At 31.3% G+C, this 27,650-nt stretch overlaps 1 protein-coding gene across 2 annotated transcripts in view; it reads left to right on the top strand.

Annotated features, from left to right (window-relative positions):
- TECRL (trans-2,3-enoyl-CoA reductase like) overlaps positions 1–27,650 on the top strand; it is a 107,183-nt gene that overhangs the window by 60,568 nt on the left and 18,965 nt on the right. The window contains exons 3-9 of one of the 2 annotated variants that reach the window (XM_059922912.1): positions 2,625–2,669; positions 7,502–7,605; positions 14,674–14,789; positions 19,131–19,236; positions 20,491–20,563; positions 23,145–23,177; positions 26,163–26,206. In XM_059922912.1, the coding sequence (XP_059778895.1) occupies positions 2,625–2,669; positions 7,502–7,605; positions 14,674–14,789; positions 19,131–19,236; positions 20,491–20,563; positions 23,145–23,177; positions 26,163–26,206 (521 nt within the window). The remainder of the gene's footprint in view (positions 1–2,624; positions 2,670–7,501; positions 7,606–14,673; positions 14,790–19,130; positions 19,237–20,490; positions 20,564–23,144; positions 23,178–26,162; positions 26,207–27,650) is intronic. The other variant, XM_059922913.1, reaches the window with a different exon arrangement.

Below are 27,650 nucleotides of genomic sequence, written 5' to 3' on the forward strand. Positions count from 1 at the left end.
ATTCCACTCCTTTATATAATGCTGAAAATAACATTAATTCTATTTTTCAACTTACTAATGGGTCACAACCAGCAGATTAGAAAACCCTATCTTATTAAAATAAATATATTTGAATTACATGCAGACATTACTTATTTAGGATGTTACTACATAGTGATATGAACACTTCCATTCATCAAGGATAGAACGCGAAGTCATGGCTAGAATATGACAGGAGTTACACAAGTCAAGTTCAACATCTTAAGTAATTTAAGATACTGGCAGATGCATTAGATCTACTACATAGTCATAATTCAGCTGTGAGCCAGTTGTCCAAGTTCAAATGTACTCAGCATTATAAATAATATTCTAGACCATTCATATATGCTAAAAAACCTTGTACAACATGGGTCCTTTATCCTTTATAAACTGTCTTTTTCTCTGCTGTTCTTCCAGCCTATTCCATCTCACCCCAAAAATCAGAGCATTTCAGAAATGTATGCTTTGTTCTTTGAAAAGATGACTGAAACTAATCTATAGCTTTAATAGGCAGTTATTAATTCTCTTTCACTAGGACACAGTGTTCAAAGATCGCAACCATTAAGTGCCGGGTTTATTTCATAAGTAGATTTATAGTTTATCCTTGTTGAGAGAGTTGGAAGGACATGGTTTTCCCTGAAGGTGTTCAGAGCTTCTAACTCCTCTGACTGATCATTGTGGATTCAGCCAGTATTGATTCATCTAGTTCATAGACAGATCTATTTGCCTAGAATGATAGAGTTAGTTTTGCATTGGCATTTCCACCATTAAAGGCATCATAAAGTGCTACTGAAAATGATGTCTTACATGAATATTGTTAAAATGGACAGAACTTGACAGCTTATGCACACTAATCATAAGTGCTCAATGACTATTTGTCAAATATAAATGGAATGTCATAAGTTTTGTCTTTTCTTCAATATCCATAATCGGAAACAATTAAAATTGTAGACATCTTTTTGCATTTGTTTCCATCATGCTTCTTTGGCAGCAGATTTTCAGTATGAATAATAAAGGTAGCTATTTATAAATACTTTTCAACAGATAATGTTAACATGCATTTCAGAACAACAAATGGCTATATAAATAATAACAATTATTAGTAAATACAAAATAAAAATAAAGTCTCTTTACCTGCATATTTTCTAATTAAAAAAAAATCAAATGTCAGAGTTAAATGTTTGTCTTCCTCATTTGCCTCGCTATTACTAAATTTTGTTTAGATATAAGCCTAAATAGCTTTTAACTTGTGATTACAAGTTTTGACTTATGAGTTTTTTTGTCCATGAGAACTTGCATGTATAGTTGTCTTTTTTGCAGTAAATTTAGAAAGAATTGATCCCAATAGTCTAGTTATGCCATGTTATCATTAATTACTCTGACACTTTAGAAAGTAATGTTTTGAGAATGAAATAACAACTGTGGAATATTCTTTTGATGATACTCCTCTTTTAATTTATTTTTTATTAACTGAATGTGCTTAAAATTGTACTTCAAAGTTAAGAATTAAATTTTCAATAGAGACTTTAAAATAGTAACATAGAATTCATTTTAAGAGAAAGTAATTATATTCTGGTAATTGTGAACCAACTTTTCTTTATGGCAGTGTGTAATAAAGGTATTTTGATTTTCCTAACCAGATAGAATTTTTAGTAATCTATGTATTACTAATAGTAGTATAAGTAGAAGATACTAAAGCGATGATTCTGCTATAATTAATATGCCCATAATACTAAAAGTCAATGGTATATATTATTCTGATTGAGTGCCTTACTTCTGATAGAGAAAATAACCCACTTTCATATGCTAATGTTAAATAAATCTTAAATGAAGTCAGAGTTCTCCAGTTTTAAATGAAGATGTTTAAGACTATTTTCTGAAGAATAATTTTCAAAAAGCACACAAGTCATAGGTCACTTATTTTAGAACATGTCCACAAATCGAATGCAACTACTTAAAAAGTCCCCAGATCAAAAAGCAGAAAACCACCACCCCTAAAGCTCCCATCATGCTTTCTTCCAGAACTATCCACAGTGCTTCTCAGCACCCTGCAAAGGATAACCACTATCTCCATTTCTGGCACTGGATGATCATTTTTATTCACTTCCTGAGATCTAATCTGTCTTCCGATGGAAACTATTGCTTTTAAAATGTGTTTAGGGCTTCCTGGTGGCACAGTGGTTAAGAATCCGCCTGCCAATGCAGGGGGCACGGTTCGAGCCCTGGTCCAGGAAGATCCCGCATGCCGCAGAGCCCATGCGCTACAACTACTGAGCCTGCTCTATAGAGCCCGCAAGCCACAACTACTGAGCCCACGTACCACAACTACTGAAGCCTGCACACCTAGAGCCTGTGCTCTGCAAGAGAAGCCACCGCAATTAGAAGCCCACACACCTCAATGAAGAGTAGCCCGCTCTCACCACAACTAGAGAAAGCCCCTAAGAAGTAATGAAGACCCAATGCAGCCATAAATAAATAAATAAATAAATAAATAAATAAATAAATACATACATACATACATACATACATACATTTATTTAAAAAATAAGTAAATAAAATGTGTTTACAACTGTGCTTACAATTAAATGTTATTTTTCATTGAATAGGTCCAAAGTGGTGCCCTTCTCGAGTGGGCCTGCAGCTAGAACGTGGTAAGAACCAATTTCACGAATCTATTTATTTAATTTAGAGTCCCTTTGTTGTCTCAATAGATAATATTTATTTATCACTTACTAAATGGCAGGTATTGTAATAAATACTTTAATTATATTATCTCATTTGATCCTCCCAAAAAGGTAGTGTTCCCCTCTTATAGGCAAGGAATTTTAGTCTCACAGAAATAAATTTCACACATTCACTGTCAGTGTGTATTGGAGACAGGATCTGAACTAACATCCTTCTGTCTCAAAAGCTTTTACTGCTATATTCCTGCAATCTACTGCTTCCTAATATATTCTCAGGGATACAGCTTAGCTCTGTTTCCTTTTTTTTCTATTTAAAAGCAGAATAATGGAGGTAAGGAGGAACAGAATGAATGAATTATAGGGAAAAGTATTGTATCCATTAATAACTCTCAAGTATTTCAAAATTTCAAACCCTATTCTCCATTCAGAAAATTTATAAATATACACACTAAAGCGAACCCTGCTTAGAATCATTGTTTTTGACATTGCATCAACTTGACCTTAAATTTGGACTTGTTAAATAAAAGCTGTGGATAGAATATAAATTTGGGAGGGATACTCAGTTCAGGTCCATGATAGTAAATCTACAAGAGGCATCTATTAAGGAATTTCAATATCTAAATTTTTCCATTCAATCGTGAACTGCATTTTATTTTTCTGCAGTTTTTGCTTTTCCTAATATTCAGGGTATCATTTCTTAGATATCACATTCACTTAAGGACAAATGATGATTTTCTTGGATTTCTCTAAGATATTCTGTTGTTTTCATTGTTATCTTAAATATTCCATCTTTCTATGAGACTTCTATGTTGAAAACATAGGAATCCATGTCATTCTTAAAAGTCACACTTTCTTAAGGTCTCACATTTTTCCAAACTCAGTTGTTCAAGACAAATTCCCATCTGGCTAGAGTTTAAAAGAGAATCATTGTCTTGTTTATTTTTGCCTCTGCAGGGCATAGTGTGTGCCAGGCACATAAATACCTTTCAACACACGGATACTGAAATAACATAAAATGAAATAGTGGTTTTGTTTTCTGAACTTGACTCTTATATAAAGAAAACTGAGAATGCCACAGGCGTCAATGTCAAATGTAACTTCAATTTGAAGGACACTATGTGGGACTGGGGGATTTCTGTTACTTCACCCTTTCTGGTGAATGTGACTTTTTACTTTCCCCTCGCTTATATACCTGGTTGAGTGTTCCAGGGTGTGATCTGAATAAAGTATAACTCTCCAAGTGTTCTTTGATAGGAATATGATGGCATATTTTTAAAAATGAATCAATGGATTTAGTAATACAAGCAGGACATGGTGCAAAGAAGAGGTTATTTACAGTAATGCAGAATTTTAAACCTGACTCTTCTACTTATGTTTAGAGTCTTCTTTTATAAAGTAGAGCTAATAAAGAACCTAACTTATGTTTTTTTGTGTGTGGGGGGGCGGTGGGGAGGTTTGTAAGTATTAAATACGATTATGTTTATAAAATGCTATAATGATTTGTACATGGTAGATGCTTCATTGAACATAGTTGTAACTATTAATATTAAGGAAAAAGACTTAACACCAAAACAAAGCAAGGCATGAATATTTACATTATAGTTGCTGCCAGAATATATTTGCCAGAATGACTGCACTATAAGTAATGATGCCATGTGAATTTAGAGTCCTTTACAGTTTCCTGACACAAAAGACTGCTAAAACACAAATAAAAGAGTGAGCGATTGATTTTTATGTGAAAAATAGCAAAGGTTTATTTAGCTCAGTGTTTCTGCTGAGCTGGGCTGGACTTGGCTTTGCTTGGCTAATCTCACTCAAATAGCTACAGTCAACTGGTGGGTTGTTGAAGACTGACCGTTTTAGGATGGCCACGACTACAGTCACTCCTCTCTGCTCTATACTTCATCAGAATATTCTGGACTTGTTATCATGGTGGCGTCAGAGGTGCAAATAAATGAGCACAAGCACTCAAGAATTCATGAGATTCAGGCTTAGAACTGGGATATGATCCCTTGTCCCACATTCTACTCATCAAAGCAAGACACTAGGCTAGCCTATATTCAAGGGGTGGGAAAATAGACACCAACTCTTAATAGAAGGAACTAAAAGTGATATTGCAAATGGTGTTGTTATGGTAATGGTGAATAATTGCAGTCATTATTGCAATAAATCTGTCATACAAACTGGTAACTAAAATGTGCTCTCTCTTATTACTGCGATTAATATACTTCATAATGTCCTGGAAGTACAGGGTTGAATTTCTAATTCTTAGAACCATTAGATTTGTTCAATAGAAAGTTGAAGCATGGGTAGAGTTGGTCCTTCTCTTCCCATCCCGGACTCCAACCATCCATACCCATTATACAACAGCCTTGACAAACCCGTAAGGTTAGAAGTATGCACCTTAGTGCCTGGCCCATTCTTGGGAGAAAATGCCCCCAAAAGATGTATTACTTGAGTTAATTCAGGCAGAAAATTCAGTGGTCTTAAATGGTCAAAGTATCATGTAGATGGATGGGCTTCCATTAGGCATGGTCTCCTGGGCCCACATATTCCTCTCCCACTGGAAAATTTAAGCCAGCAATTGTACAGTGACTCTTCCTAGTGAGACAGGCTGGAGCCTGGGATCCTTTGCTGCAGTGCTGCAATGCTTGCACCTGGACACACCTCTCCTCAAGCAACAGAATACAAATAAACTGTATGGGACTAAAAATAAATTCATGTATGTGCAGTTGGGACAAATTCTGGACGGAAGATACAAAGAGACCAAAAAACCCAACTGCTACTTTTGAAGAGCCTGGAGCAAACGCGGGGGGATCGGGAGCAAGAGCAGGGTACTACGCATGCCCCCTGCACACAACACCACCTAAGAGGTGGGCAAAACACCTAAGCCACCCCTCTGGCCCTATATCTGGACACACCCCTACCCTCACCCCATATAAGGGACAAGCACGCCCCCACCTCAGGGAGCAGGAAAGCAAGGAAATCTTTTGTTTGTTCTCTCTTCCCCCTGCTGTAGCAGGGGTCCCAATCAAACCTCACCTGAATTTCTTGTCTGGCCTCTGATCAATTTCTAGTGATTAAGGAGGCCAGACCCCTGGTCGGTAAAACTAGTGTCAATATATTGAAGCTCTGTATTCCTCTTTCTGACTCCTTCATGCAGATTTAAAGAATTTGTTATTAACTCAGGCCCACCTAGATGATCTCTTCTGAAGCCATATATCATAACCTAATCAAGGAAGTGATAGCCTATTATATTCATGTTGTATTTATCAAAATTAATATATAACAATTTTATATTTTTATCTTACGTTAAAATACCTATAATTGTAATTGTAAATCTATGTGTTGGATTTTGAAAATCATCTAATGATAGTCATAAATTAACATCTTACTCTTTCTTTCAATAATAGAGAATAAAATGAAACTTGTACACGACTGGAGATAATATAAATCACAAATAGATTAGCATAAACTATAATATAAATAAAAACAACAACAGCAACACTAATAGCAATATACTTGTGAGATAAATCCGTGTTGGTACATATAGATCTAATCTACTCATTTTTCTTTCTGTACAGTATACTATTGTTTAAATAAAACAGAATCTAGTTATCCATATCTCATTTATGAACACAAGATTTTTTACAATGTTTTGCTATTACAAACAGTGCTAAAAAGGACATCTTTGTACATATTTTTCAGGACACACTTGCCAGATTTACCTAGTGTTTATTTTTAAGAACATTTCCCTTACACATCTTCCGTACATGTTCTGTTTTTTTTCCTCCTATTTAATGAGAAATTCCTTCTCAGTAATCTTTGCGGTATATATGTCTTCTTACTTCAAAAGCCTGGAGTGCTAGAAATCTCAGTCTTAGTTTCCATCTTTTCTTTTCAAACTGAATGCATGAATAATCTCATCATGCCCCATGGCTTTAACTGTTAATGACTTTTAAATCATCTACAGAGCTACCCAACTACCTACTTGACAGCTCCCACTTGCAGGTCTAATAGATATCACACACTAAGTACACCCTAAACGGAATTTACATTTTCACCCCAAATCCCGCTCTTTCCTCAATCTTCTTCATGACAGTTAATGAGATTACAATGCACTTAAGTGCTCAGGTCAAAAATATAAGCACTGCCTGTATCTCACTGAATCCTTTTCTCTCAAGTTGAACCTGCTCTAAGTTCAAAATATGTCTGGGATTGATGAAATTTTAACATTTCCACCAGTGCCATCTTAATCCAAACAAACCTCATACCCTGATTGACGAAGTTTGACTTCCTCCTAAGTAATCTTGCTCCCTTTCTTCCCAGTTACCACACAGCACCCATAACCATCTTTTAAAAAGGTGAATCATGCCTATCCCCAGGTGCTTTGCAATGACTTTTAAAATCATTCTACTCCAAATAATTTATCTTATAATAAAATCATTTATAGAACAGTTGATATGTATATCTACTGGCACACAAAATTATACTTTAAAAATACCTTGTATCATAGTTGATTATATCACCTAATATTACATTTTCTCAGAACACAATATGATAGTAGCTAGTGGTAGTCTGTACTTTGTTTAAATAGCATTGGGAAACCACTGTGTATTTGAAAATTTGCCAGATATATTTTATAAAATGGGTTTATTCATGTTATCTTACTTTAAAGATCTACTGTAAATTGCAATTTCTATGTAAAATTCATCCTTAGCTTTCACTGGTTTCACGTTAAAATTATTTATCATTATGCCTTGAAATTGTATTAAAATGATATTTCCTTGTTGTTTAAGGTGGGCCCTTTTTGAAGGACTACATAACCATTCAAAGTGTTGCATCTTCCTCCATTGTCACACTTTATTTTACAGACCTAGGTCAACAAGTCAGTTGGACTACAGTAAGTATCGATTTGAAATGCAATAAACATGTCCCACATTTTGACGTAATTTATTGACATAGAGGACATTTTCTGTCAAATAAATTCACAGTGAAACAAAATATTGTACTAAAGGTATTTTAAATTTTCCATTCTTACTATGATCAGTGGTCAAATTTCCATTCAAGAATTGGAGAAATGAAAATACATGGTTGAAAGAAGGAGGATAAATCCCTTTTTAAATGTCACTCTATCTTATGACCGATGGCTTTCTGCTTTCCCTATGCTTTGTCAGTTACATAGTGTTTCTTCAACTTTTCTTTCTAAGAGCCTCGGGATAACGAAGACCCATTTGTTTGGAAAGAGGGGAGAGAGAATATTCAATAAAAAATGTTCCAAGGCAGTGGGGAGGACATTTTAAAGACTGAGAGTGAAGTAGTAAGCCTTCTTTGTGTTGTCAGGGGTGGGGCATTCTTTTGACTTTCTTGAAGGAGGTGTTTTCAAAGTGGTGGCAACTGAATCCAATAACATTAGAAGAATGAAGACCATATTAAAAAACAGGAGGAATAAGAAACATAAAATACTTGACACTACTTCACAAGTATTGACGTATTCATGAGTAACGGAATAGATGGATCTTCAGTAGAAAGAAGCTATGAAGCTATGTGATATTTAGTGACAGGCAGTGAAGGAGTTAATCTGATAAATAATTTTGACTAGTTCAATCATTCTATTATTCAATTAAATTAAACCTATTTTTATATTGTTCAGATTTTTAAAGTTTTTTCTGATTACATTCTATTTCATATTTGTGATATGATTACTTTTAATATTTTCTATTCAAAATGGCTTTCTTTGGCCAGCATAGTGCTTTGAGTTTTCCCTTTATAGTTAAACAATCAATTTTTAAAATTATTACAGACACAGGATAATTTATACATTGTTATTTAATTCTCAAAAGGAGAAATTCCAGTTTCCATTCATTAATCAAAATGTTGTCACATGCTTTACTTTTCCAGCAATTTCTCCTTTAACATACATTATCTTCCTGTATTTAGATAATTATTTTAGTGTGTTTGGTTAAATGGTTCCTTTAGTTTCCAAGATTTTCTGGGCCTTTGAGTACTAATTTGTTGCACTAAAAACTGAGTTTATAGTATCCTGAATCCTTGTGAAGTATATCATAATGTTTACAAAACAATCTACTAATACATACATCATATAAGCAAAGGGCTTAATGCTTAAATGTGATATCTACAGACCTTTGCTAAAAGAGATTTTAGACTAGCAGATTTTGATTTTCAAAGGTTAAAATATTCACAGAGTATTTGTCCACATTTATGATGAAAAGGGAATTCTGTCTACAGAAGTAGTATCAGAGTGAGCGACAATAACTGTGAGTTCATAAGAAATTCCAGCTGCAGCATTTGGATAAGCACTGAGGAGAACAAGTGCTAAGGTAGAATTCTATGACAATTGTACTAGAAAATTATAGCTTATTTGGGAAGAAAGTCATTTAGGTGACAAAGAGAACTCTGAAAATAGTCTGGATATTGTAAAATCAACCCTATGGTTCACACACTCTTTTGCTACAAATGAGTCAGTCCTATTAAATGCTAAAAATATACACATTATATTGCAATCACACCCACTTTATATCAACCAAATTATACAATAAAAGCAATATTTTACCACACATAACATTCTTGCACATTCATAAAATATTAAAATGTACTCCTATAATAAAAGCATTATCATAAGTATTCTTTTTGTGAGAAATAATCTCTTTAATTTAGCAAAGTCAAAATTAAGATTTTAATAATATTTTTCATGAAATAAGAGTTTGTTACAGAATACTGAGAAAATTCTTGCCTCATGGAACTTATTGGAAGACTTAGGAGAAAGGCTTATTATAATAATATAATAATCCCCATCATATAAATCCTATTAACTAAAGATCTTATTCAGTTTTCACCATTTTTATATTCATTCATGTGTGTATATAGTCCTATGCAATTTATCTCTTGCATAGATTCATGTATCCACCACCAAAATCAGATACAGAATTATTCATTCCCACAGAGGAACTCCCTCATATTACCCCTCTGTATTCACACACTCTTTTTCCTATCCTGGGGCAACGACCAATCTGTTTTTCAACTCTATATTTCTGTCATGTGGCAATTGCTATATAAACAGAATCAAATATTTTTTGATTGACGTTTATTTTTCTCTAAGCATAGTGCCCTTGGGATCCATCCTGGCTGTTGCATGTATATCAATACTTAGCTTCTTTTTATTGGTGAGTGTATGTATGTAACAGGGTTTGTTTAATTATTCACCCACTGACAGACATTTGAGTGGTTGTCAGTATTTTGCTGTTACAAATAAAGCTACTACCTATCTGAGTGTAGGTGTTGGTATGAACATAGTTTTTTATTTCTCTGGGACCACTGTTGAGTTTTAAGAGAACTTTTATATTCTACATACAAGTCCTTTGTCTGATACGTGGTTTGCAAATATTTTCTCTCAGTTTTAACTAATCTTTTCACCCTCTTAACAGGACTTTAGTTGCTGTACGAAAAGTTTTCAATTTTAATGCAACCTAATTTAGTAATGTTTTCTTTTAAGGATCTTGCCTTCACTATCATATGTAAGAAACTTTTGCCTAGCCTTAGGCCCAGGAGTTTTTCTTTTATGAGCTCTTCTAATAGTTTAATAGTTTCATATTTTACGTTTTAATCATAGTTTTTTATTATAAAGAATTATCTATTTTTTAATTGTCAAAATTAATGTTTATTTTTAATTTGCCTCATGTGTCCTATAATCTATTTTTGGCTTTTTTTTTTCTTACTCCATATGGATTAATTGTCATACTATCTTTTCTATTAGCCTCTCTGGTATTTTGGTAGTTATATCTTATTTTTCACTAACTCTAGTGATTACCCAAGAGATTACAATGTGCATCTTTAAAATATTAAATACTAATAAAAATTGTTTGTTTATTAATGTGAAAATACTTCACAGAGAGTTGAATACCTTTAAGGTATTTAGGCTCCTCTTGACTTTTCTATTACTGTGATATATTTTAATTATATACTTTAAAGTTAAAATCCACTACTATAATATCATGGGGCCAATCTTTATTTAGATTTATCCTTTTTACTGCAATTTCATTTTTCCTTCTAATACTGAGCTTACATCTGGTATCATTATCCTTCTTCCTTAAAAACACTTTTAATGCTTTATTCTGGTCCTGTCTTTGATGAGTTCTCTCAATTCTTGTTCATCTTAAAATGTATTTATTGAACTTATTTAACTTCTATTCTTAGAGAATACTTTTGCAGAAAAAAATACATGTTGGCAGTTATTTTTGTCCTTACTTCACAAAACTGCATTATTTTGACTTCTGACTCCCACTGTTTTTGTTGAAAAGTCTACTGTACTCAAGTCTTTTCCCTGGCTTATTTAAAATTCTACTTTTGTTTGATTATCAGAAGTTTGATTATGGTGTACATAGTTATGATTGTGGTTTTATTTATCCTGCTTTGGGTTTATGTGTTATCTGAGTCTATGGTTTGACATATATTTAATTTGAAAAATTAGCATAATCTTGTCATCTTTTGATTCTCTATTATTCTCTTTGTATTCTCCTTCTGGGATTCATATTATGTTTTCATACTTTTCTTTCCAGAGTTTTCAAATATCTGCCTAAATTCTCAACCGTTTATTTTTCTTTGAACATTAAAAGATTGTTTTCTAAATCTAACTGATAATTCTGTTATGTGAATCTTTAGTTCTCCTGTTTTCAATGTTCTTCGGTTATGGTCACAATATCTTCACTCCTTGTATACCTGCATATTTCTGACTTAGTGAATTTATGTGAATAAATTTAAAGATAACTTGAGGCCTAGGATGATGTTATTGTCTTTCAAAGATAATCTATCATTCTGCAGATGGACTAATGGCACTATTGTGTACAGGTCATCTCATTCCAATCCATGATTGAAATGATTTCAGACTGAGCTTCAGTATCTATGAAGACAGATCTATTTCTGCCTCATCTTCACTCCTAAATTGTAACTCTTTTAGATCCCAGCCCAAATCCTGGAGATTTTATAGAGCCACCTCTGTCTTTGAAAGATACCAAGCAATAATTTTTGTACTTCCATTCTCAGGCACCCTCAAAAGATTTGGTCTTTTTATCAGGCTGTTACCAAGCTTCATATCCCAGGTCAATCACTACTCTGGAGCTCCATTTAAAACATCTTGACCTTCTAATTCTTCAGTGACTCAGTAGCTCTTTGGAGCATGAAAAACATTTCGATCAATTTTTCTTGCTGATCTCATTAGGATGGTTTGTTTGAATAACATGGGAATAGAACTCTCCATTATATGTTATGCATATAATAGTTAATTTTTCTTTAAAAAAAAAACCCTTCTAGTATCATATTAGCTTCAATAGTATTCACTGAGTAAAAAGTGATATTACTACTGGGAAATGTTTTTGTAATTTTACTTAGTAGCTCTCCTATCTTTGGAAAATTAAGGTTGGCACTACTTTATTTTTGTCAGCAATTTCTAACAACTGTGAAATGTGCAATTTATTTTGCTTTTGACTGTCAATTGCTATTTTAGAAAATAAGTAAAGCCAACACCACCCTAATAATGACAGGACTAAAAAAAAATTTAAGGGAGAATGAAATACATTAAGTGCAGTCTGAGTACAAGGGTCTTAATCAGTTCACAACAACTGCAGCTGAATGTTTCAATTTATATTCTCTAAACAGCTTATTGCCTTCTTCCTTGTCAATTTAGACATATACCAATTTGAATATTCCACAGAAGTTCCAAAAATCCCAATTACATAGCTTGCCTAGTAGAAATAATGGTTTTTACATTTAAAGCAACACCTAAGTTTAAAACAGAGAACTTTCTATAAGGAGAAGCATGAAAATAACTTGATGTTAGAAATAAATTGGAATTTAAAAGTAGTATATATCTTCAAAGTAAAAAGAAAGTGCATCTGCTTATTTTGAATATAGAATCTCTATTAAACTTTTGGATTATGGAGTTCCCAGTCTTTGTAAATTCACCTGCTTTGCTTAGGCTGTATACCTGTAAATATATATGTTTGTATGTTTATTTTGGCTTTAGTCTTGTTTTTACTCTCTTTTGTGGTAGAAGAAGAGCAATTCCTGTTTCAGAAGTCTGTTGTATTAATATTTCTCTACATGGCTCTTGTTTTTCTTTACTCTAAATCTATTTTCTGATTACTTCCTAAATATAATCAAACATCTCTATTCCTTCTATCTGCACCCAAATAGACATTTTGCTTGAAAGATGCATTGTCTAAAAGTTATTTCTTATTATCCTCCAGTGCTTTCAGGTCCGGATGTATCCTTCATACTTTGGTACTCTTTTAACCCCCATGTTTCAGCATGAACAATATTTGTGATAAAATGCTGGGTCTTCTAGAACATATTATTGTAAGCTAGCAGGCTCCCCTGATTTTTTTTAGGAGATGATGGAGATAAGATTGTAGTTTAATTTTCTCTGATCCAAAAAAGTTTCATATTTGTGATAACATTTTTAATAACTTAATAAAGAGTGACATTTGGTCAGGTTAACTATTGTTTACAACACTTTTCATTTCTGACATATTACTATAGAACTTGCTCAAAATTGACTTGACTAGGTCAGAGGTATTGAAATAGATATTTTAAACTTTTTGTTGTAATAAAACAATCACTATCCTAATTATTCTAGAGTATTATTAACTAGATTCTATTATCAGACATTCAAAAGTGGTAAACATTTTTATTCCATATGTGAATAATTAGGAATGTTGTATGCCATAAATTAATATAGTCTCTTCTCTCAGTAAAAATGTTGCTTTAATACTGAATTTATCGGATGTTGCACTGTTCTTATCCTCACATAAACGTCTTTTTTGCCTCATGAGATAATAAATATCATTTAGAAAAAGTATAACTGAAGAAACCTGCATGTATAAATAGCTATTTATATGTGTGTATATATACATATATATGTAATTATATATGTATGTGCATATATCATATATCTTAACCATGTAGCTACACAAAATTCTCACCAGAGATAAGAGCATAATTAATAATCAATGTGAACACCTGTATTTTTGAGCAAAATGTGTACAACTTCAAGTTTCCTACCTTAGAAAAACGAGGAAAATTGGCAAAGACAAAGCAAAGTAGTAATGGCAGTCGAATTTATCATTGTCATGTTTGTATTCTTTCTCTTCTCTTTGAACACCTGTAGGGGAAATTATTTTCGCTTTTCTGTCTGAAATTTTCAGAATGTGACTTTAACCTGGTTTTAGCATCAAAACAAAACCAAATAACTGACAGTCACCAGATTCAGAAAACTATTAGAAAACAAGTCAATTATCTTTCTGCAATCACAAGGTCTCATTTTCAATTATCTTTCCAATTTTTATGATTGTCTCTCTGTAGATTGGATATCTCTCTCCACATACATGGCTGCCACTTAGCTCCAGAATTCAGAAGTCAATCTTATAAAACTACTCACTCAGACTCATTAGAATTAATCTAAAATTTCCAAAAGAGAGAAATTATTTCAATCTGAATAAGTGTCAAATCAACTGAGTTCAAAATGACATGGCCATAAAAAGATTAAAAGAAAGAAAGAGAAACTATTTCCCATTCCATTCAATGACAAAGACAGTTAACACAGAAGATTCATTTGTATGGGGCTGGAGAGACATGAGAAATGCATTTATGACTGTTTGATTAAATAAAAATTCCTGTGTACTATTTATGAAGAAATCATTATGTTCAATATTTTTAGTTAAATTAACCATTTATGATTGTCCTTTTCCTTAACACTTGGCTAATTCTTCCAAGGAAGACTTCTTGCTATTTGCGATAGCACTTAATTTAGTTCTTTTTCAAGAATAGATGCTCACCTGTCCATTTCACCAATTTACGTAGCAGGCTAAGTCTGTGGACATGCTTATTATGGTCCTAAGTAAATCTTAATCATATCTATAAAATGTACTGTTTAATCTAAATCACCTTCTTTTTTTAGGTATTTTTGGCTGAATACACAGGACCTCTGCTAATATATCTCCTCTTTTATTTGAGGATCCCATATATATATGACATGAAAGAGAGCTCTAGAAGATTACGTCACCCAGTGGTACAGTAAGTAATACATATACATGGAACATACAGATTAAGGAGGAGACAAACTAGTACACAGATATTATGCTAATAAATATTTTTTGTAAACGCAATTATAGTGGATTCAATTTTAGGGTAATATAATTTAGATAACAAGAAATAATGTATGCATGCCAATTTTTAAGTTTATAAACAGGAACTATTACTTAATATACTTAATACTTTAAGTATACCTTAAACAGAGGTAATTTCAATTAATTATGATCACAATCAACAAGAGAAAAGCTTAATATTACAAAGTTGAGAGGCCATATATAGGACTCAAAATATTAATACTTCTCTAAAAACATGGGCAACATTGCGTAGAAAAGAAATAATGACTGAACTAATGAACTGGAAGAAAAAGGTTTTAAAAATTACAAAATCAAATTTTACTTTTAACCAGGACAGTTATCAAAGCAGAATATATAACTATAGTTCTTCACGTATTGTGGAAATAGTCTCCCTTTCTCTCTCTCTCTCTTCATATCAAATAACAAATTAAAGAGAAAGAATAATCATTCAAGATGCTACAGTGACATGTAGAGTTAGCAATTTGTTAAAAAAAAAAAAAAAAAAAAAAGGAACCTGGGCAAATGACTAAACTCTAAGTGAATTAAGAAGCAAAATTCAGGTCATAAGGATGCCAGAAGACAGAGAATAATTTGACTCCTGGATTTCTCATCTCAGATTTGTCTTTCCTTCACTCTTAATTCTGTACTCCAGCCACAATTACCACCCTTCTTGCCCTGATACCTACCATGCCCTTACACACCATCCTTCTTCCTCCATCCTTCCTCCACTGCCTCCCTCCTCTTTATTTTTTCAAACTTCAAATAGAGCTCAATATTACTTAGTATTAGCCATTCCTATTCCTTCAATGAGAAATACGTTACTAAAATGTTTTTCCTTTATACAATTTATTACTTTAAAATTATATATTTACATAGTCATTTGTGTCCTTCCCTCTATAGAGTTTAATTTCTATAATGGGTGTCTTTTGGTGTTCAGTCAATTTTGCTGCTTAACGCATTACCTGATTTATAAAAAATACTCAATAGTAATGCTCTGAATGGATAAATACATGAACCAGTTACATGAAAATTTATTTTACATTAGGTACTTTTATAGTATAAAAACAGAGGAACCTGATCTGGATGTGAGTTTTGAGATGGGCTTTTCTATGAAAGTTATGTCTGAACTTTTTTCTTTGTTTTCTGAAGGGACATGTCAGATTTTAACTAGTAAATCTGAGGAATCTTCATATGGAAATTATCTGTGGTACATAGCAGTTTGATGCTTTGTAGGAGCAGAGAGAAAGCTAGTAGAGCAGAGGTACAGAGAAGCAAGGGGAGATTGGATCTCAGGGATCATAGTCAGGTCAGTACCTGGCAAGTTGTTCAGGGCCTTTTGGAATGTTAAAGCCTACCTTTCTTTTTCTTAAGTTAAGAGAATGCCTAATTCATTTAGAAAGAGTCTGGGGTGGAGTGTTCATAGGAGAATGTAATTGCCCTCATTTTTTAGATCAAATATATAATGTGTACCAGATATATATCACAGCATGAAAAAAGAACACTTTTTTTTTCCCCCAGCAGCATTCTCAAAGGAATTGACCGATAGTTGGTTATTATTCTTAAACACAAACACAGCATGTTTTGTAACATCTCAGTGATAAATGTATCTGTGCCACATTCTTCCTAAGGAGCAAATATGTTAAGTTTATATTAAATCATTCAGAGGAGATACACACAAACACATAAACTACTTTTGAAATTTAAGTGTCTAGTAGAGGTCAGGTCATCCCTCATATCTCACACTCCATCTAAAAAAACTCTAAAATCTTCTATTTTTTGCCTTTACTGAGCCCTTCTCAACTCCGGGAATCCTTCCACTGTGCCCTTTGCAATTCAAAGTCCACTGTTCGCAAAATTTCTTATATCGTCAACCTTTTATCTGAACATTGCCTTCATATTCTTCCTCAACAGAAACCTGGTACACTGCCTCCCTTGCAGCTCTATAAAGTGTCTTCTTTCACAGCCCTCATACCTTGAAACTTACTTGATGAAACATAAGATATTTTCAAATATTACATTTGGAAAAAAGAGACCCAAGCCTATTTATGGATGTTCAATTAGTTTAGTACTGGAAAGAGAAAGAGTTGATGTTTGAAGGGAAGTCAACCATAATTAAATAGAAAGAATATTTTGGAATGAAATCAAACTTGGTAAGTGCAAAGTCCAATAATGTGCAAAGTGGTATATATCCAGATATTAAGTCATAGCTAGCTGCTATGCTAATATCTATGCCCTAATGGTGTAATATAAATTAAATATGTGAACTAATTTAATCATAGTTTAAATTAAAATTTCTCATTCAGTTCTCTGCTACATTGCTGGGCATAAGATAATTTTTCTGCTTTCTTACAAAATGGAAAATTCTCCTACTCAGGTATTTATATAAATATTCTGCAAAAGAACCAACAAGTTAAGAGAGATGCTGATTCTCTTACCAGTCCTTTGAACCCACATGCAAACTTCTATATCAGGATGTTTGTTTTTGCTTCTCTTACTGTCTAGAAAGCTCTGTCCCCAAATATCTACACTTTGTTTTCTCACTTCTTTCAGAATTTGTCTATTGTTCTTAGATATACACATCACACAGAACATGTCTCTCCCATAATAGGTGCACAATTATATTTTTATGAATTAATGAATAATGATATATTCCCTAATGATTTAGCCAGGTTGGTTTGTTTTTATTTGATTAATTATTTGTTTTCCCTAAAGTCATTCTTGTTAATACCAGAAATCATTAATTCATTGTGTTTAATATAAACTTACAGTGTAGACTCAATGTTTGATTTTACATATTGTAAATGAAATGCTTATTTTTATGCTTAACCATTATATATTTAAGTATACAATCTTTAATTCTTATTGATTTTCTTGAATAACAATTATAGTTTTTGAAGTTTTACAGGTTTATTTATAATAAAATAGGTGTGTATTTTAATAGAAATATATTTTAAATATAAACAAGAAAACATGCTTCTATAAATCATATTTGACATTTACTTTTTAAATATTAGTTATATAAATGACAAGAAGAGGTGATACGTTAGAACAGCAACAAAAACAAAGCAACCAAAGCAACACATAATACTGCAATATGTTAGGCAGTCAAAGACCAAACATAAAACAAACTAAACAAAACAAAAGCTGCATTGACTCCATAGGAAAGGAAATTCGAACTTTTTCAGTCTATGGTACTTGCTAAAGGACAATCAGACAATGAAAAAAGTATTTTGAATATTATAAAATGTCAAATGCATTGTAAGTATCTTTTGAATACTTTTAAAGTTGTAAATTTTCTGCTTCAATCTTAAGCCATTTTGATATGAGCATATTTACAATTATTATATTGATATATATATTCCTTGGGCAGATGTGAACATACAGTTTATGACTGTTATTATGAAATATCATGAGAGTCATCAGAAATAAATTTATAGAAACTGTTGTTACAATACTTTTATTATTAAATAACTTTAGAAATTTTCTAGAATAAATAAAATAAAAATATCAAAAAAACTTGTGTTTTGGTTACCAGAAACAATATTTCCTGATAAATAGAAAGTTGTAGCATACAAATGAACCTATTTACAAAACAGAAATGAAGTCACAGATGTAGAAAACAAACTTATGATTACCAAGGGGGAAAAGTGGGGGAAGGATAAATTGAAAGATTGGCATTGACATATACACACTACTATGTATAAAATAGATAACTAATAAGAACCTACTGTATAGCACAGGGAACTCTATTCAATACTCTGTAATGATCTATATGGGAAAAGAATCTAATAAAGAGTGAATATATATGTATATGTATAACTGATTCACTTTGCTATACAGCAGAAACTAACACAACATTGTAAATCAACTATACTCCAGTAAAAATTAATTTTAAAAAAGATGTAACTTCAAAAATAAGAAAAAGGGACTTCCCTGGTGGTCCAATGGTTAAGACTTTGCCTTCCAATGTAGGGGATGTGAGTTCAATTCCTGGTCAGGGAGCTGAGATTCCACATGCCTCGAGGCCAAAAAACCAAAACATAAAGCAGAAGCAATATTGTAACAAATTCAATAAAGACTTTAAAAATGGTCCACATAAAAAAATAATAAAATAAAAAATAAAAATAAATAAGAAAAAGAAAGTTGTAGTAAACTAAAAAAAAAAAAAAAAATTAAAACATCTTATGTATAAGGTGACCCAGATTTTTGGAAGGGAATTTAATGTGTTTGTGTTTTATTCTCTTTCTAGCTTGGCCTGCTTCTGTCATTGTATACACTATATCCGATACCTTTTGGAAACCTTATTTGTTCACAAGGTTTCCGCAGGACATACACCTTTGAAAAATTTGATAAAGGTGGGAACTGATATGTTTTGTAATTTTAATTGTTATTGAGAAATTTTACATATTGGATCATCTGCATCATCATTAAATCATGTTTATTTCTCTCAAGCTTAGATTTTTCTATTCAGCTGTATCAGTATATCTTAAACATTCTGCCCCTGAAATGCCATTTCCTGAGCAATCTAGTTCATTGGAGCTGCCCTCAACCAATAACATCACATAAAATATTTGGCATGACCTTACGTTACAAGTTACATACTTTTAGGCACCTTTAATTTTGGAAATACTTAGCACTGAATTCAGATTAAGTGCCACTTGAAGAGGAAGAATCTCATATATAAACCCTCTTATAAATATACATTTGTGTGATTAAAATGATGATGCTACATCCTATATTTGTGATGGGTGTCAGTGTAATGACAATATCTTTGCTCTTCCCCAAAATGGTAAATACAAACGTTATTAACCATCAATTAACTATCAAGAAAACGGGAAATGTTCTGGAACATTAAAATGGAAATGTACATTAGATAACATGGTGCAATTCAGTTTTCCAATTCAAATTAAAATTTATTTTAATTTATTTTCCAATTTAAAATTTAGTTTCAGAATGAATTATTTCTTTACTAAAATATTCCTGAGTTTTAGCAAATATCTGTTTTCTAAAAATTTCAACAAGCAGACATTCTACTGTTGTCATTATAATGAAACAGTAAACTCTAGAACTTTTACAAACCTCAAAAAATCATTTAGACTAGCTTCTCTTTCGAGAGAAGGTATTAAAATTCGTCATGTAAGATCAGCATCATAGCCTAGTACACCTAAAACCAGGCCATTTCCCTCTATAATCAATCAAGAAACATTACTACTAATGATTAAATAATTCATTCTTTTATTCATTTACTGTTGGAAAATAGCTATTTATTATTTTTATTACTTCACTCCTATTTACTACTTGATAGACAAAAGCTATTCTTGAAAAATCTTCATACAATACATTGTTACATTTCTCTATATCCTAAATACTCATTTATATTAACAAGTGTTGAGCAAAGAAATGCATTTTCTTAGTGATATCAAATAGGTACTTTTAAAATGCTACTTTACTGAATGAAGAAGCATTCCATTTAACTAGCTTAGAAAATTTATAACAGTTTTTATACCAAAATGCTGCAGTGTGGCATATAAATGTATGGGGTGACTTCAAATGATGCGATATATATTATATATATATATTCCCTAACTTTTATTTTGTTTTATTTGTAGAGTTGTGCCTTTTATTGGGGATTCACTTCTTGGATTGCCTACTACATTAATCACCCACGGTATACACCACCATGTATGTAGAAATTATTCTTAACTATACCCATACTAAATTGCCAACATCAAAACTCTGTTCTAAACTACATAGAGATGATGAACGACATGGAACATATAAAGGAATAAGAAAATAATGAAAAAATGTCAATTTTAAATTGCTTTCATAATACTCCATTAAATTTTTATGTAGGCTTAAAAGACCATATTTGACTGACATATTTTGATTTATTTTCTTTCCATAGAAACTCTAGCAAAAAATGTAAGTTGATTATAAACCTTCAAAATGACAGATAGTAAAATGAAAGAGGAAAGATGAAAAAGAAACATGCCATATGATCACATAATCATGTACAACCATCAGGATTTTTAAAATAAATAATTAAATTATTCTTTTAATTATAACTTCAAAAGAAAAAAATAGAGGCTTTTTTTCCTGTGGCATATTGTTCCCTATTTATAACTTTATTAAATCTTGTCCCTTGACTCAGATGAAGCAATTTAGTGAACTGCACACTGGAACCAAATCTAAATCCTCAATTCCTAATCTTGGGGGAAACATACCTGTCCTGATCAAAGAATTCCATTTCTTTTATCTTCTGTGGACCTTTCTCTTCTCAGCTTTTACTGCAGCTCACAAGGCACACACAGCAGAGCCCTAGTGTTATGTGTTGACATTTCATATTTAACTGAGAGTTATTTTTTTGTGGTCTATTTCTAGTTTATAAAGTTTGAAAATAAATGGATATAAATGATGTATTCAAGCTTTATTTTAGATTTTATAAAATAACATAAACCTTAAAGACATTAAAATAAATTAATATCTTTTCTTGAAGCACTGACACAGAGAATTACATTATTCAGGGTTTTTGCCAAAATCAGCAAATCTAGTTCAGCAATCACAGTAAATGATTGCAATGTTCAGAACTTTAACTCTTCTAAATACTAACAAATTAACTATGAATATTGAAGGAGAAAATTTCCTGATCTCACAAAACTCTAACTGATTTTTAAAAATATTTTAACAAAAGATGTACATTCTAACTTTAGAACATGAACAGAAAATTTTTTTTAAAGATATTTTTTATCCATAGTATGTTTAAACAGAGGAGCCTCTGAAAAATGCTACATTCTTATAACTGATACAAAATAATAGAGGTTAACTGTGTTAATATATGCAAAATATTTATGGAAAACTTATTGTTTGTCAAGAACTGCAAAATTGCTATTTCTTTTGTAATTAGAAACAATATTATTAGGTAGGTGTTAATATTCCCCACTATATATTAGGAAAATAAGGCTCTGAAAGTTTACTTTTACTGTGCTTAAGACTCTTAAATGAATATGATGTAAGTAGGACTCAAACAATGTGAAAATATATAGAGCATTACAATACCTATTCCAAGTGGAGAGTGAATATCATCTACAGGCACTGCATGCTTTGCATGGCTCTGATATGCATGGATTTCAGTTTTTATGGTTTATTTAAATAATACCAGCCCCTAAAACCATGCTTCAAATTCAGTTACCACATATGCTAATTGCAATTGCACAAAGTACAAATTTTGCAGCTAGCTCTTTAGTCCACATATCACTCTATAAATAACGGATGCACATCATGGTCAGTGACATCTGATGGTGGTTGATAACTGCACGTCTCTTATTCATTTCACTCACAACCAGCAAATAACTGGAACAATTGTGGAGTCTGGGAGGTCCAAGATCAAGGTGCTGGCAGATGGGGTTCCCTGGTGGGGACTCTCTTCCTGACTTGCAGATTGCTCCCTTCTGTGTGCTCACGTGGTGGAGAGAGAGAAAGCAAGCTCTCTGGCATCTCTTCTATTAAGGACACTAATTCCCATCAAAAGGGCCTTAACCTCATGACCTCATCTAAACTTAATTACTTCCCAAAAGCTCCGTCTCTAAACACCATTATATTGAAGGTTGTGGTTTCAACATCTAAATGTTGGGAGGCACCATTCAGTCTATAGCAATAGTGGTGGGGGGCCTAGGATAATTAGCCCACATTGCAGGCAAATAATGGGATCTAATTTGTCATGTGATTATGACATTTGTTAGGTTTTATTTTTTCCTTAGAATTTCACTTTTCTGCTAAATGCTACAAAAAGTTCGATCCTTGCATTCATTATCTCTGCCTAAGATTTTTAAAGATTGTTCTTCCCCTTTTATAACTCTTTGATTAGAATTTATAGATTAAAATTTTTGATTATATATTAGATTGTAAATGCTGTTCCTTCAAAGTAGAACTAGTACAAACTACACTATCTTTATTTTTTAAATTAATTTTATTGAAGTATAGTTGATTTACAATGTTGTGTTAGTTTCCACTGTGCAGCAAAGTGAATCAGTTATACACATACCTGTATCCACACTTTTTTAGATTCTATTCCCTTATAGGTCATTACAGAGTATTGAGTAGAATTCCCTGTGCTATACAGTATGTTCTTATTAGTTATGTATTTTATATATAGTAGTGTATATATGTCAATCCCAATCTCCCAATTTATCCCTCCCCCCATTCCCCCTAGGTAACCATAAGTATGTTTTCTACATCTGTGACTCTATTTCTGTTTTGTAAATAGGCTTATATGTGGAATCCAAAAAGAAAAAAAAAGGTACAAACTACATTATCTTTAGATGAGATGAACTAAACCTGAAAACATAGATAAGTACAAAAATTTTAAACAAAAATTTTAAAACTAGATACTTAAAAACCTATTCCTAAATAACTATTGAATCTAAAAGTAAAAATACTAACATTACAGCAAAGACTATGACAAAGTGACAAAAGAGTAAACAGTACACATCAAAGCTTTTTTTAGCCAAGTAGTTACAATCTTATTAAATAATCATATTTAAGGAAAATGAAACAAACATACTAATTAAACAAGTTAAAAATTCCTTTATATTAAAACACTGTACTCAAACTATATGCCGCGTTAAGTTCAGGTACTTAAGAGTTGTAGAATAGTTGAGCCAATTTTTAAATTATTTCCCTTGAAAATTTTCTTTAAAACCTGAATGCTTACAATGTAATCTTCCTTCATTTCATCCTTACAATTAGAAGAAAGAAAGAAACAGTGGTTGTATTTTTTATGTGTGTTTAATTTTTTCATCATATTTTTCTGTGCTTTCACTTTGTATATGTTCTTTTGACTTACATACTCAAGTGTTTAATTCAGGATATTTTGTCCTTACTACAGATATGATAATTAATTTTCCGTTATTTTTATGTTGTCATAATTTACATTGTGCTTTGCCCTTTACATCAACTGGGTTTTTTTTTTCACCTCTTTCTGTATTCTCTGCATTAACAATTTCACGTTTTTTATAGCCCTGTTCTCAACAGATTTGACTGCACAAAATAAACAGCATCTGCACATTTACACAAAGTACTTAAATGAAAAACAACATATTGGTATCTATTTCCAACACATATACCATTAGGGAGGTCACTTTACATACTTGAACAATATTTAAAATAAATAAGAAAAATATATCATAATTGGACTGCCCAATGGCAAGAATATTCCATTAACCATAAACTGGAATGCATATGTTCAGGAAGTTTAATAGAAAAATATTTAGTATCAAAAACATTCAAGGAAAAATGACCTACATTTTTGCCTATCTAAATCTGAAATATTATACAAATTATAAAAACATTATAGGAAGTTTTAATGGTGTCTAACATTTTTTTCTAGAAAGTTTGTTTCAAATTATATTATCTGCAACTTTTTTTGGAAATAAATATAAAAATACTTTAAAATTACACTCTTTGGCCCAGTACCTTTTTATCACATCATTATTTATTCTCACTAAAAAATGAAAACAAGGCATATCTTCACAGTCTTGATGCATGAAATGTTCTGAACCCTCTCATCCTTGTGTTAATATCTATTCATCTTTTTAGATAAAAGTTCAGTCATGTATGCAAAGTTCTCCCTGATCTCCCTGATTACAATAAATCCTTCTTTTTAGCTCGTATATTAAATATTGCATAGATCCTTCTCAGTAACACATTAAAGTTGCATGCTTCTATTTGTTAGCATGTGATGAGTATTTGTTTCCTTGTCAGAAAATAATTTCTATTAAGATAAGGGTTGCATTTGTGTTTATTTATAATTAATTTCTCCACAATCACACAGCCTGCCATATAAATTTCTAAAAACTGGTGTTGAATTAGTGAAGTTTAGTCTAGTAGTAGATACAAATTTTTAAAAATTATGGACTATAGGGATGAATACCAGCTAATTATTATGATTTAGCTAGAGAAAAATGTTTAATTATATGGCAAAACATGTATAACATAATATTAAGGGAATAAGTGATTATAAAATAATTCTATCAAATATGGTAAAAGTATATAACAAATATGTATATTTCCAAAGGGAAAAATCTGAATATTAACTGCTTTTCCATGGATGAATTTTGTTTTCCCTTTACGCTTTTATCTCTTTCAAAAATGTGTCCATTAATATATTTTATTTTATAATAATATATATGTACTTTATAAAAACAAAACTTCCAATACATGTACATGTTTTACATATATCTATGCATAAATACTTATATAAAATTTAACTATATTACCCTCTTAAGTTTCTAGCCCATGGAAATAGAACTTAAATAAAAGATTTATATGGAAAGATGTTTGAAACAGTACTGTCTATTATTTATAAAATTAAAGTAATTCTAATTATGCAGCAATTGGATAATATTTAATGTTTTAAGACTAGCCACATTATACATTATGATGTAGTTTCTACCATACCTTTGACAACGAATATTTAATAATATCGTAAAAGTCTTTAAATATATTCTTACGTTAAAAACCCGATTCAAAATGAGTAATTATATTAATTTTTATTTGTAGATGTGTTTATATAAATAAATGCAATTTACATAAAACTAGAAGAAATGCAACTGTTAATGCAGATAATGAGCTTATTAGATAATTTTATTTTTCATTATTTTTGTATATTCCAAATTCTCCACTATAAACAAGGTGAATTTAGAACTCTGTTTCAAATTCCATTTTGTTCATTACTCTTTATATGATTTGGCAAGTTATATAAAGTATAATTTTTTACTGTAAGGTGAGAACAATAATATTTGCGTCATGTGTTTGTTTTTATGATGAAAATATATAAAACACTTAAAATATTGCCTGTTGCAAAACATCAATGCAAAAATAAAAATTACTATTATTAGCATTTTTCTTTCTATTGTTGAACATTAAAAGAGACATTATTGAGTGCAATTACACACTAGGTCATACTAATATGCTTTTAAAATGACGAACAAGGTAAATTAAATCTGCTTTCAAAGAGTTTACTAATAAAAATTATAAATAGACTCCATTTATATTCTAAATATCATTAGGTCACTGGAAGAAAAGTATATATAGAAAGCAAAATATTGTCATCTCTTTAGATTGCAAAAGTATCATTCCAAAAGGTCAGATAGTACATATCACATATCACATAGTACTTTTTATTAGAGGGTAGTGATATCCAATAAATCTTTCCTGAATTATATCTATAGTTTGCCAATCCAAAAAAATGAGTGTTTACATAATATCTTCTTTTGCTTTCTAGCATTTGGAAACAGGCAAGTCACAGTATCTGCTATCAATTTTCTGGTATGTATTATTTATATTATTTGCTATTCATGCTCTAATTGTGACATTATTAAGCATTCAAATAGATTGCATTTAAGGATTTGTCATGTAGAAAATATGGTTTATTTTTATATTATATGCATAATGGCATTAAATGAAATAAATCAAATAACTTCCCATAATCAAGTCATTAGCTCTCTAAATCTTTTCATCATAATGTTCTACTCATCTATAAAGGATGATTAGAATTATTTGAAATATAGTAAAATTTGGGGGAAAAATTAAACTTAGTAATTCTTCCAGTTGTCTGCACATTTACCAACTTACAAACTGCTAAGAGCAGAAAGTTTTACAAGTCTACCTGATGATTATCCAGAAAACTTTGGCGTAATTGTTAAGTAATTCTGAATGAAAACAAAGTCTACTTTTATGAATGAAACAGGGCTCTATACTAATTGTCCTCAGTCCAGTTCTTTAGATCATTCTATTTAACTTCACATATGCATTGTCTGAATCTGATACAAACCAATCTGACTACAAGATTCTTTATTATTTCTGAAATGCATTAATTATTTTCTTAGATATATATTTAGCTCCACATGCCATATAACTCCATGATTTCATTCTTTAGTCGTGTTTTCCCTCATTCTTGCACTTGATAGATTAACTCCCACTATTCCTGTCCCTGATACATTGATAAGCACCCATGATTCACGTACATGACAAGATCCTTTGTGAAGTTTGTATTGAACAACTTATATCCCACCATTTCATACAAGGAACAAATTATACACTACACTTTGTAAAAAGCTCTCATATGAACCTTTATGTGTATGTGTGTGTATATACACATAGATATATATGTATATAGAATTAATAATTTAGTTAATTACATCCACTACTGTGTTGGCTGTGAGAGGGGCAGGTTATGCTTTTATCATTTTAGCACCTAGTATTGTACAAGTGTACTCACCACTTGCTTGAATAAATTACAAATTATTTTATTTAGAATTTTAAAGCAAATAGTTTGTAAATATATCACTGCCTTTTAATTTTCCATGTGTGTATACTGTTTATAGTCAGCAATCTTGCAATTCATTTATTTTGATGCCTTCATTGTTAACCTATGTTGAACCAAGTCTAATGTTCTCTGTATATTAACTACTCAGTAAATGTAAGCAAATGGAAGAATAAATTGATGAGTGAAAAAAATAATAACCACACACTTGGTATTTATTCAGATATGTATTTAGATTAATATCTGATTGTTTTATTTTTCCTCCTTAAGATATCTCCTACTTTTTTTTGCAACTCATTTACTGTCATTTATTTCATTGTAAATATTTACACAGCTCCCATTTTATATAATATTCTTGACTTCTTCCCTTTTTTCAAATGTGATACGGTTATAAATCCATGGCTCTGGTGTGAAAGAAAAATTTTAAGAAAAATTGTAACTTTTTAA

Source organism: Balaenoptera ricei, chromosome 5 (genome assembly GCF_028023285.1).
Source record: "Balaenoptera ricei isolate mBalRic1 chromosome 5, mBalRic1.hap2, whole genome shotgun sequence".
NCBI classification, from domain to species: domain Eukaryota; kingdom Metazoa; phylum Chordata; class Mammalia; order Artiodactyla; family Balaenopteridae; genus Balaenoptera; species Balaenoptera ricei.